Source organism: Calliphora vicina, chromosome 1 (genome assembly GCF_958450345.1).
Source record: "Calliphora vicina chromosome 1, idCalVici1.1, whole genome shotgun sequence".
Taxonomy (NCBI): Eukaryota; Metazoa; Arthropoda; class Insecta; order Diptera; family Calliphoridae; genus Calliphora; species Calliphora vicina.
In genome coordinates, this window is record NC_088780.1 from 154,244,029 (window position 1) to 154,257,566 (window position 13,538).

Sequence of the window (13,538 nt, forward strand, 5' to 3'; positions counted from 1 at the left end):
ACTGAGTCCAAAGTTACATGCATTTGAATTTAAAAAAAATTAAAAAAGGCGATTTTTCGCAATTTTTTGGGGAAAAAAGTACTTTTATTCTTTTTAAGTTATCTAAAAAATATCTAAGAGGATGTATAATGAATTTGTACTTTTTGAAAAGCTAACTTTACCTCAAATATTTTAAATGAAAAAAATGTATACTTTTTGATACCTTGGGGACCAGGTCCATTCAAAAAATGCCTACTTTTTAATGTAAAATTCAACTTTAGGGCAAAAATTCTCAAATCGCATACTCGATATCAAAATATAGTAACCTATTTTAGATGGCCAAAATATGTTCTTAATCATTTTGTAAAGGGTTCCGATAACCCCGCCCGTGGTATGGATATTATAGCCAAAAACCGAAAAAATACGCCTCGGCGTTAAATCGCATTATCTTGGTTGATCATCTTGAGATAATTTGTTCTGGAAATCGTTGCTGCAACAAATCGACAAAATCACATGTCGTCCAGATCCATCATGTTCCTGTAACGAATAACGTTCACAGTCATTGCAATTTCGGCCTCATCTTCAAAAAAGTAAGGCCCAATCAAGCCGCCTGACCAAAATCCGCACCAGACAGTTCCTCATTGTGTATTGCATGAGGATTTTCTGAGCCCCAAATTCGACAATTTTGCGTATTCTCAAAGCCATTCAGATGGAAATGCGCTTCATCGGAGAAGATGGCTTATTTTGAAAAATTGGCATTGACTTCACTTTGATCCATTACCCAATGAACGAAGTTGTCGGCGCTTCCCATGATCTGCTAGTTTGAGCTCCAGAGTAATGCATGAAGGTTGGTCTTTTATCAAAATTCGCTGAGTAGTGCTTCGTAAAATTTGAAGTTGTTGAAAACAATGCCGAATTAATGTTTTCGGGTTTTCGGCGAAACTCTCGCTTACAGAATCATTGTTTTCAAGAAACCGATCGGTATGTTGATGCACAAGAGTCTTAAGTTTATAGCCGTCCCAGTTTTTTAAAATTTTTTGACACTTTTGGTTGGCACTTTCTCGACTGAAATCTATACGAAGTTTTAGAGCGGTCTCAGCATAACATTCCAATTTTTTAAAATAAGTTTTCACAATTAACAATTTTTAATAATCGGAATAAATATATGTATGTGACAGCTGCCAAATTTCAGAGTTGCACAAAAAGAAAATGACACTAAATTTAAAAAGTGTACTCTTACTGTGACACCCTTTATATATACTTTATATTGAGTAAAATGGCTTATCCTTAAAGTGAAAAGAAAATGAAAAATTTAAACATACTTGTGACAACTGATTCTGTGCATTGACTAGATTAATTAGAGACACTAAAGTAACAATTGGCTTCATGCTAGATTACCTGTGAAGTATAATGTAAACAATTTACTTTTCAATGCATTACAAAGAGCACATAATTGTCAAATGAACCAAAAGTACTTAAATTCGAGTTATTATTGGAAATTACTGTCTATAAGAAGAAGATTTCGTTAATTTACACGTACACAACCCGAATGTAAACAATAGAGCGTATGCTAGGGATGCATTGACTACTTTTAGAACTGCTGGGCCAGACAAAGAGATTAGAAGACGAATGAAAATGAAATTGTTTTGTTTCGTTTTGTTTTTGTCTAGTCTAGTTGTTTTGGCACTTTACATTAAATTTTGTTGTTTTTTTTTTTTGGCGACAATTGCTGCAATTTTGTTTGAAGTGAGTGACGGACGATGATGATGATAAGCGCTGTCTGTTTGAGCGCAGTTTAATGTTTTTTAAACAAATACAAAATTCAGATTGTGTTTGTAGTGGTGCATATTCGGTATTTAATATTGAACTTATAGAATGCGAACTGTGGTTGGTAGTCGTCGGTTGTTCGTTCATTCATGCATTCATTGAATCGTTTGTTGTTTGTTATGTTTGTTCTTTTATTTTGTTCAGATACAATTTTACGAGTATATCAGTTCACTACTGTAGTAATTTTTACGAGTACATGTTATATGTTGTTGTATGTATGTGAAAATTACAACAAACATACTTACGAATAAACACATTCTATACAGTGGGTTTTTAACGGGGATGGGTAATACAAATTATAAATTGTACCATTGAAACCAGAGGAAAAGTACTTATGAAACACATTTCTGTATTATGACATTTTAGCATAAGTTTTGCTATCGAATCGACAGTTGAATTACAATTTAAATAACCGAATTTTTATCAGTCCAACTCAATTTATTCAGCCACAACAAAATAATGCGGAATAATTAGACTAAATCATTTGATTAGCAATAAATCCGGCTACATTTTAAGTTCTTAAAGTTTGAGGGCGGGTCAATAAGTCCGTAACTTTTTGAATGAAACACAGGTTTTCTCTTATGTACTTTCTCCAATTTTTTCATCTCTTCCAAAAAATAAGATTTGTCGATATCATCAAAGTAGGTATTTTTTTGTGAGATGATTTCGTCGTTGGAGTCTAATCTCTTTCCGCCGAACCATTTCTTCAGGTTTGGAAACAAAAAATAGACACTCGGGGTTAAATCTGCAGAATACGATGGGTGAGGGAGCAATTCGGTACCTAATTCATGGATGCGTGCACCCTTTTTTTGTAACCGATTATGAGCAAACCTAAGCTGCTATCTTGCGGAAACATTTCTCATACCCAAGTGATCATTCAAAAATGAAACCACTGAGCTATGTGAGATGCCTATTTCTTCTACAATCTACCAATCTCCGATCGGCTGTTAAGGGTGTAAAGACTTTAACTGGGCGTCCAGAACGTTCGGCACCTTTCTGGTTGTACGGCCACAATGAAATTCAGTACACCACATTTTTACCATTGATAATGATGGTCCAGAGTTCCCATAGTATTTATTAAATTTTTCCTTGGTTTGAATGATGTTTTTTCCGCAAAAAATATTGCTTATTGAGCAGACGAAATTCACTGTTTTCCATTTTCTCCTCAAGTCAATGACTGTCAAACACAAATTAAATAACCCAGGTTGTTCAAAGTTTGACAGGAGTCAACTGACAGGAGTAGTGTTGCCCTTTCAGTTACGAGGCGGGAAATCCGTAATTTTTGATATACTTAACATTCAAATTTCTAAGAATATTCATATTCAACTACTGTTACTGCTAAGCTACCGTTGCAGCAATGCCGTTACAGAAAATACCGATACCTTTACCAACTTACACAGGCAAATACCGTTACCGCCTTGAATTTTATTAATAATTTAAATCAGCCTGAATTTAACGTTACAGGAATAATCCAAATTAGCGTCACCGTTACCTTTTTAATATTTCGAATCGCTTGTCAACCTTGATCAAACTAATACCCCGGTTTGCGGCGCTTCGTTCTGCGTTGGTTTCGAAGTTGCGTCTTTTTAAAATTTCTGTGATTTCGAAGTTGCGTCGATATTGTTCCAGTTTGCGTTGCATGGCGTCGAAGTTGCGTCGTTAGTACTTCGATTTGCGTCGTTAATATGAAAATGTTTGTATTGAAAAATCTATTTTTTCATCAAAAATTATGAATCTAAATGAAAATCGATACAAATGTATGGAAAATGCTTGCTGATGAGAGGGAAATAGAAGAATTGTGTTCACTGACATTCTAACTTGAATATCAATTAACCTTTTCGAGGTTTCCAGAAAAGAAGGGTGTGTAATAATTTCCTTTAGTGTGAGATGTTTCACCACAATTGGGAATAAAAATGTTAAAACTGTTGGTCCATTGATAAGTTATTGATGCGAGAGATAGGTCAGGTTAAATAAAAGACTCTCAGTTTTTGCAACATCTTTATTCCATTTTTTTAAACTACCACCCCTTGTTGAATCACCGTTCAAGAGTACGATTTCGATCATCCCTAAAGGGTAAGGATCTGTCACATAATTAGTTACATGATCACAGTTTAGGCGATAGGAAACTGTACCTTTTAATTTCATTCCATATTGCTGTCGATGAAATTGCGTTGAAAATACTCTCTCAGTAGAATTTTTGTCTGCCGGTGATCTAAAAGAGTTTAAACTTTTGATAGCACTCCTTGCCACAGAGACACAAATCTAGCTCTATCGGGAAAATTATTGTCGGCTGAATTTTACAAAAACTTGTGAATAAAATCGCGAGTTTTTTTTAAATTTAAAATAATAAAAATGTAAATAAAAGGACTCCAAAGGGTAAGTGTTGACCCAGTCTACGAATATGGCAAAAATCGGAAGATCTAAGGTCAAAAACTTGTGTTTTCTCTGTGTTCTTTGCCAGTACCTAAGTACCAAAAAAAGTACCATTGTACTCACAATCCGTCACTGGTTCATAATGTAGCATACATACATACACAGATACATTTGCGGTTGTTATTGTTGCTACTTTCTGTTGCTCACTCATGTTGTTGTTTTAGTTTTTGCTTTATAGTTCAATTTGCTCGTATGTGTTGGTGAATTCTTTATTTTCCTTATAGAGTGCTCGTAGATGTGTGTAAAATTTTGTGTTTTTGTTTGCTATTTTATTTGTTGGCTGTCGTTTCTGTAAAGCGTTTGTTAATATTCTTTACTGTGTGTTTTTATTTTTGTTTTATTTTATACATTTTTTTTTTAAATTTTTTTTTAACGCCTCTCGACTGCTCGATGATTTTGAAATTTTCAGTAATCGTTCAGATTTTGAACGTAACAGTTTAGATTAAAAAGAAAATACAAGAAAATAATACATTAAAATCAAATATAAATTATTAAACGTAAAGAATCACACTCACACTAAATTGTTAGACCTGAGAGAGGATAAACATTGAGTGGTGCCCAACCGGAAGTTAAAAAAATATAAGTTTTATTAACGGTTTATTTTTTCGAAAATTTTAATTACAATAAATGCAAAAAAAAATAAGTTTACAAACACTTTAGCTTAATAAAGAAATATAACTGTTTATTTAAATCGCGTGTTGTGGTTTATTTAGAAAAAAATAAATAAATTAATTTATTTGCATACATTATTATTGGTTGCAATTTTGTGCGTGTATTTAACAAAAAAAAAAAGGAAATTAAAAAAGATATCATTTTACATTTGAATACTACATACATATTTACAAACTGTGGTTTCAATATTTGCTTTTGGAAAAAAGGATAATAATTAACAAAATTTGTTCAACATGTTGTCATTTGTTACAATAATTGCCGGTAAATATTTTAATAACTTTTTGCTTTTATTCTTTTTTATATAACTTTGGTTTTAACTTTATTATAAGAACAAATTATAATAACAGTAAAAATTATTTTTTTTTTTATGAAAATTGTTATTAAAATTGTTTTTATTATAATTTTGTGTTTATCATAAAGTTCAGAATAGGGGGTTAGTTAAAAATTGTGTTTTAAAAATACTTATAGATTTTATTTACTCTTTTTGAAGTTTTTTTTTTTTAATTTTAATATATTAATTTTAGAATATTATTATGTTCAGATTAAACGAAATTTATAGCGAACATTTTACCTATTAGTTTGACCTCCGAGGTCTAATTTCCCAAACTTTTTCCATTCCCGGGAAAATTTAAAATTTTCTCCGGAATTTTAGTTGCGGTTCGATTTCGAATTTTCATTTCTTATTTCTTCACTTATTTGAATTTGATACAAAAGTAAAAAATAATGTCTGGACTTCTGTATAATTCTAAAAATATGAAAAAATCTATTAAAATGTGAAAGAAAGCCCAGGTTATCTGAAAAACTCCATCAGGACAAAAGAAGGAATTTTGTACCTACCAAAGAACAGGTCACTGGTGATATTCCATTTCATTCACAAGAATCCCATAGACTGCCAGTGCAACGTCAGTATTCTTAAATTTCAAAAAGTGTTTTAACCAGAAAAGTACGTTGATGTATATCTTCAGTCCGTTTTTGAGATCTCTTTGGGGATTTAATTTAATCCTGTACATGAGCAGTTTAAAAAAAACTTAATAATTGATGGATTAAGTTCCTTCAACGCCTTATGGCTCGACATTGTTCCTCTATAAAAGTGATTTTGCTTCGTTTATGCGTGCTGGGAGTGAGATAAACATTTTGTGTTCGCTGATCTTCTAATAGAAATATTAGTTGATCTATCCATTAAGGATGATAGGCAACATTCGCTGTATTTATAGTATAAAAATATGATAAAACATTTGCTAGACTTACGATTTATCCTATAGGACTGGTTTTGTAACCACTTAACTTCGTTGTATGATAAAAACATTTTGACCATTAGACGATCAATCATATTTAAAAGTATATATTCAATCAGTGGCCAAGAGTTTGAAGCTAACTGTGATCACAATTATTCGCTCGGCTATCCTAGACTCTATTGAGTGTGATGCTACTGGGATAGATAGGTTGAACAGACGAAAGCATCTAATTTAGGCACGGATCCAGGTCAACCATTGTCTCTATTAATAAAGAAAATTTTTTTCCTTTTTGATATTAAAACTTTTCGGTTTTCCTTTTTTCACCCCCCTGGATATAATCTTTATCAAAACATTTAAACCTTGGTCACCGTGTAATTTAACTTTACTTAACTACAAATCGTTCAGACTAAGTCCAAATCGTAATACCGATTCAGAATGTATATTCAATTAAGAAAATGATAATGTAAGAAAATGATAAAGAAAGAAAAGACTCTCAGTTTTTGCAAAAGCTTTATTGCATTTTCTTTTAAGCTACCACTACTTTTTGAATCAACCGTTCAAGAGTACGATTTCGATCATGCCTAAAGGAAAGGAAATGACACAGAACTAGTTCTATAACTGCAGGTTTGGCGTTATGAACCTGTTCTAGTTCTAAAATTACATATGAAAGGGATCTGTTACTTGAACATAACAACTCTGATATCGATGATTTCACTTCATTCCTTTTAATTACTTTTCACATTTCTGTAATTGATTTTCTAAGAAAAATATTGTGAAGAACAGACTTTCTCAGTAGGATTTTTTTCTCAACTATCGATGATTTCACCGAAATTGTATTCCTTTTAATTACATTCCACTTTTATGTAAATGATCTTGTAAGAAAACTATTGTGAAGAACAGACTTTCTCAGTAGGATTTTTGTTTTCTTTGCTAAATTCTCAGCCAAATGAATCCACATTTGTAAAGCTTTATTTAATTTTTTTCAACAAAAAAAAATCCACTCCTTGTTGAATCAACCGTTCAAATTTACGATTTATATCATCCCTAACGGGATAGAAATCGACACAGATCTTGTCACATAACTGCTGATTTGGTTCCAACTGTATTTCAGAAGTTTCTAATTGTATTTCAGAAAATTCCAATTGAATTTCAGAAATTTCCAATTATATTTGAAAATGTCAAACTATCTATTATAAGAAGTTTAATCTACTGCTGAATACTTGTTGCAAAGAAAAGTTTCAGAAATTTCCAATTATATTTTTTAGAATTTTCTAATTCAATTTTAGAATATTCCAATAATATTTCAGAAACTTCCACTTGTATTTCAGAAATTTCCAATTGTATTTCAAAATTTTCCAAATGTATTTAAGCATTTTCTAATTGTATTTCAGAAATTTCCATTTGTATTTCAGAAAATTCTAATAGCAATACTAAATGAAATTTCAGAAATAAAAATAGAAATTTCTGAAAAACGATTGGAAAATTCTCAAATACAATTAGAAACTTTTTAAGTATAAATTAAAAATTCTGAAATAAAATTGGAATATTCTGAAATTGAATTTCGAAAATTCTGAAATATAATTGGAAATTTCTGAAATTCAATTGGAAATGGTTTAGTTCAAAAACTTCATATGAATTGAAAATAACATTTTGGAATCTCTGCTACCAATTGTTTCACCAAACTTGCAACTAACTATTCCTTTTAATTTCTTTAAATTTTGCTGTGATAATTTAGTAACTACTCTAGCAGTAGTAGCTATCACTTCTTGATGAATAAATCATCCGTTAAAATGTATGATTACAATTATCACTATAGGGAAAATAACTGATACAGAACTAGTCACACAACTGCTGTTTTGACGATAGAAACCTGTTCTAGTTCTAGATCTCTTACTATGAAAGATCTGTTATTGCCCTAGATGGATGAAAATTGTTATAGAACTGGTTCGTTGATTGGTTCATTGGGGATAGGGTTCGGTTCTAGTTCTAATCATACCGTTAAAACTAAAAACTTTTTTTGCTTCTTTATTATTAATTATGATTATTATTTTAATAAATATATTTTATACTCTTGGAAACATTAAAAATTACTTTTAAACATACATTGTGCCGTATTAAAATTCTAAAATTTTTCATACATATTGAAATAATCTCTATACATACTATTTCAATTAAATTTATTTCCTTGTTTAAAAAACACAAATTTTCTCTATTTATAAATAAACTTTTTTAAAAAATAAGACAATAAATCTCATGTGAAAGTATTTCGGTAGGAACATTGCCAAAAAAAAATTATACATATATAAATAAATTGACAAATAAAAGTCACCCTTATCTACACGTTCTACAAAAAATCTTGTTTTGAAAAAAAAAAAAAAAAAAAAGAACAAAATTATATATAATTTATGTATTATCAAGCTACAAATGAAAGATTAATAACTATGCTCTTTAAAGAGAGATCACTTGCAAACTAATTAAAAATAAAAGTTTAATTAAAAAAATTATGGAATGGTAGCAAGGTCAATAACAAAATAAAATAATAATAATAAAAGACCACCAATGAAGCGACAAGTAAAATAATAAAATTTTAAAAGAAATATAAAATGCCACAATAAAATTAGCTATTAGTGGATAAAATAAAAGAACAAAGTTCATTTATATTAGAAAAAAAATTACAAAGAACATATTTACTAAACCTAAAACAAAAATATTAAATACTAGAAAATGATAACAAAATATTGAATGAAATAAATCACAAAAATCCCATTTAGCAACAACAAATAATTTTAATTAAAATCAAAACTTAGATAATGGTATATTGTACATCAAAAACACTTATAAAATATTATTTAATAGCAATTTACAAATTAACAACAACAAAAAAAAAGTTCGCTAAATTTGAAAGGAAATTCCCAATTTGCCGTTAAAATATTCGCATTCAGTGTTGCCCATTTGAGCTTCCCTAACATTGACAGAACAATGCCTGACGTATAAATAAAATATGTATCTGATTTAAAATAGCAACAACAACAAAAAAGTATCCCACGAAGATAAAAGTGAATTATTTTGTAGCTGATATACCTGTATAATTACGATTATATCCATATATTTAAGTATGTATCAGTTTAGTACTTAGATTGTTATAATATTACCTACATATTTATATATAATTTAGACGATGTTAATATTTATTTTTTAGGCTTTTATATAATATGGAACATACCTACTTTTAATTGTTTGAAATCATTATCAGTTTCTGCCAAGGGGTTGAGGTTGTGATCACAACTAATTGACAAAAAAAAAATTAGCAAAATGCTTCTGGGATAGATATATTTCTGACTAGAATAGGGTTGAGAATTGTGAATTTGTTGTTGAAACATCTCTTGGTTTATATTTAAGATATAATACAATATATTCATAATGATCTCTGATGAGGTAAATACATTCGTGATGACCTCTGATATCAAACGGTTTATAACGGTTTATAACGGTCTTAAGCTGTTTCAAGGCCTTCAAAGGTATATTCCAGGTGCGGATCCAGAGGGGGCCTCGGTGACATTTTTGCAAAATAATAATGATAATTTTCTAAGGCTCATATCTTGCAAACAGTTCGGAATGTTGATTTACTCTCTGAGGCAAAGTTGCAGCCCTTGTCATAAAGATAAAAAATTGTGAACATATAAAATCAAAAAACTTCATCTTCAAGACCAAAATCGGAAAAAAAATTCGATAGTTAAAGTTTTTTGCGATTTTGATCTTGAAGTGGGTCTTATATGGGAGCTATGACCAATTATTGACCGATCACCATGAAATTAGGTCGTAGTTTATGTCTATATAAAGTCCAATTTCGGGAGGACATTTGTATGGGGGCTAGGTGAAATAGTGGACCGATTGGGCCGAAAAAATTATATCGAAATATCTTCAATAAAACACGATGATTATCAACACTTTATTTTTCGATCCTGTTTGACTAATCGTAGGAAATGCCCACATAATATGTATTCTGGATCCTTATAGATACCGGATTCGATAAGTTGAATTCTGTTGAATTCATACATTATTGATACATCAATGTATTCGCTATAATACCTGTTCGGTTACTATTTAAATTCTGGAAAATCGCCAATAAAAGCCTCAATAAAACAATAGTGTATATTGTTGTGAGAGTTTGGTTAACAATGCTCTAAATGATTAAATATTATGGTTTCATGTCTAGTCGCATATGCTGGGCATTTTTCGGACCATGGTCGCTTCAAAGGAATCAGTTGCTTTCTGTAGAGGTTCCCTGTGATGGTCTGGTCAGATTTCAGCAGCTCTGTATTTGCTCCCACCAAATAGAGAAAATTCGATTCGGCTGGTTGGCCGAGGTTCACATACGATATACAACGCTTCGGGATGATAGCAATTAATAGACTTAAGTTTGTATAGACTTAAGGTCTTATTCATAATCAATTTTGAAATTTATCAAAGGTTTATAAAACAAATTTTGTATGGAAATATTGTTGTATAAACCTTTTATAATATTAAAAATTGATTATGAATATGTGGGTTAGTATTCTATTAATGTCCAAGAAGCTATTACGCTACATCATCATTAGTCGTCGAGATATAGAAATGCAGCACATTTGGTGCATTAATCTTCGATGTCTTTGTGTTTGATTAGATTAAAAGAGGCCCTAAGTACCACTAAGTATCCAACTAATTATTTGTGTTATTATATTAAAAAAACATCTTATGTCCCCCTCAGGAAATTTGTTTCACCCCTAAACGTTTCGTCTTGAAAATCACAGAATCTATACAGACCTGTGGATTGTATTACCCAGAACTGCAGTGTATAGTAAAAAATATCACAGTAGTTTCTGGGATTTACTCTTAGAAAACGAGATAAATCGCATTGTGTTATCCTGGTGCTTCAGGTACAACTGGGTTGTTTTCCAGCTATACTCCATATGAAAGAATAAGTTTATAATGAAAACTATGGCATTTTTACTTTAATTAAGGTTAATTTATTATGAAAAATAAGAATAAATACATGCTACAGCTAAAGGTTTTTATGGATTATGGGGTGGTTAGTTTATTAACCACCATGGCTGTTGGATTTAAAAATAATTATGAAATTTTCGCAGCGTATAAATTTGTTTGAAAGCTAATCATGTTGACAAACAAAATAGCTGTGTAGGTGAGACATTCTCCAATTCTATTATATATTTTGGTATACCCCCACCTCATGTGCAATGACCCGACTCTACCAATCAGAAATTTTTTCCACATTTTGGTTCCACCACAGCAGTTTGGGTAGATAAGTCAACAGCAGAAGTATGAACTATATTTAATAGAGGTATGTCATCATAGGAATCAAAAATCACCATACATTTTTGACTGGAGGCACCGAAGTTATGTCACCCAGCACCTACAAATCGGTTTGCTCCTCATAATTCTCTTCTTCGTCGGATTCAAGACAGTAGTCACTTTCACCACCCGAATGTATATCTTGCAACAAAATATCTTCAATATATAAGACCTATTTCAGTCACAGTGATTAGTAATGTAACCACTCAATAACTTACGTTATTTACACTGAATTCGATGTACAAAAAACCTTTGAGAAACTGCGGTTTACAATATTTTAAAATTAATATATTAAACTAATCAGAGCATCCAGACGGCAAAGTTTTGCAAAAAACATAAATAATGACTTCAAAAAATGTAATTGCAAAATGTCTATAGATGCCTCTAACAATGTTTTTAAGATTCTAGAGAAGGTGGTTAGAAAAGTGACCACTAAACCGCAAAGAGTTAAGTTGAATATATGTATCTGTCCTATTTGTTGTTTCTTATTTGATAATTTTTATGAACTTCGCATTGTTTACTGTCAATATTCAGATCCTGGGGGTCGATTCTGATTATGTGAAACGGTGAAATGAAAAAAAAAACTTTTCATAAGAACTTTTCATATTATCATTTCACAATTACACAAATTTCGATTTCCGTTCTTTCAATATGATTCACTCCACTTGTTCTTTTCATATGAAAGCATTTGAATTTATTTCTCATTTTTTCACTAGACGAGAATCACAAACTCTATGAAATTGTGAGGATCGATCCATAATTGACCATAGATCCCATATAACGAACACTTCCGAAAATAACTTAGACGAGCTAAAATCTGTTAAAAATGTTAATAAAATTAAACACAAATAAGTTTCATATATTTAGAAATAATGCGATCTAATTTTATAACGATCGGAATCACTTTAATGAACATAAATCTCTTAAAAATGTCCATGATATAATAAAATTCAACACAAATAAGTTTTATATAAATGGTAATCATGAGACCTAATTTCATGACGAACGGTCCATAAATAGTCTTAGCTTACATATATTTATGGTCCATTTTGCTTCAAAATATGCAACAAATTAATGCTAAAAACTCGTGATTATATATGTGGATCGATTCGGAATTAAAATTACTTTATTCCAAATATGGTTTAAACAATTTCTGATCTCTAAAAATGTTTCTACTCAGAGCTTTACGTTAAGGTTTACATAAGAATCTAACTAGTTTAATTGGTTCCAAAATATTTCCATTAGTCAATTACCAATTATTACAAATTAATTTTAAAACAAAACATTTATCATTTCCATTGTTTTCTTTTCCTATTACAAATATTTATCTAATATTTAATGATGTATTGTTTTTTTAAATACAGTGTTTTTTCCAAAGTTCATAAAAAATATGCAAAAAAAAAAAAATTACACAAATTAAATTTTCACCCTCATAACTTGATTAACATGTACCTACTTGAAATTCACACTTATACATCATTTAATCTTCAACAAGTTACGTTTTCTTTAGTTGTTAATATATGTATATAAGGGCTGTTCACAGCTTTTAACAATTTAATAAACTTGAACTAAGCTCATCTATTAATCAGTCATTCCTTATTAATACTTATATCTATTAACCTAAATCATTGGTTCATAGTAAACAAATATTTTCAACTTATTATTTAATCTCTCCCAAATTGTCACACGCTATTAATTTAAAGAAAAAAAAATTGCTTCAAACTTTATTATTGCTGAGGTGGCAACTTGCCTAATTAGAAAATCATAGCAATAGTGTGATTTCTTACGCTTGAAATTTTTATAACTGAAGGCGTCGTTATTGATTATTTTGCGTAAATAAAACCCAACCTCTGTTTTTCTGCGCAAAACTCTAGTTTTTGACGTAATTTAAGCAAATAGACAATAAAACAAATGACAGGGCAAACAAATAATTAATATGAACACTATGGCTATAATAACCATAATTGATAATCAACATACCACTATGAAAAAAACAATGTATTCCATCATAAGATTTAAAATATTCTATAAAGAAAAAAAAAC

General features: G+C 30.2%; 1 protein-coding gene across 1 annotated transcript in view; it reads left to right on the forward strand.

Moving 5' to 3' along the window:
• The first annotated feature begins 4,677 nt into the window (after nt 1-4,677).
• The window catches only part of CAH7 (Carbonic anhydrase 7), a 29,713-nt gene continuing 20,852 nt past the window's right edge, over nt 4,678-13,538 (forward strand). Inside the window, exon 1 of the mRNA XM_065516217.1 lies at nt 4,678-5,172. Within this exon, the coding sequence (XP_065372289.1) occupies nt 5,145-5,172 (28 nt within the window). The 5' untranslated portion in view covers nt 4,678-5,144. The remainder of the gene's footprint in view (nt 5,173-13,538) is intronic.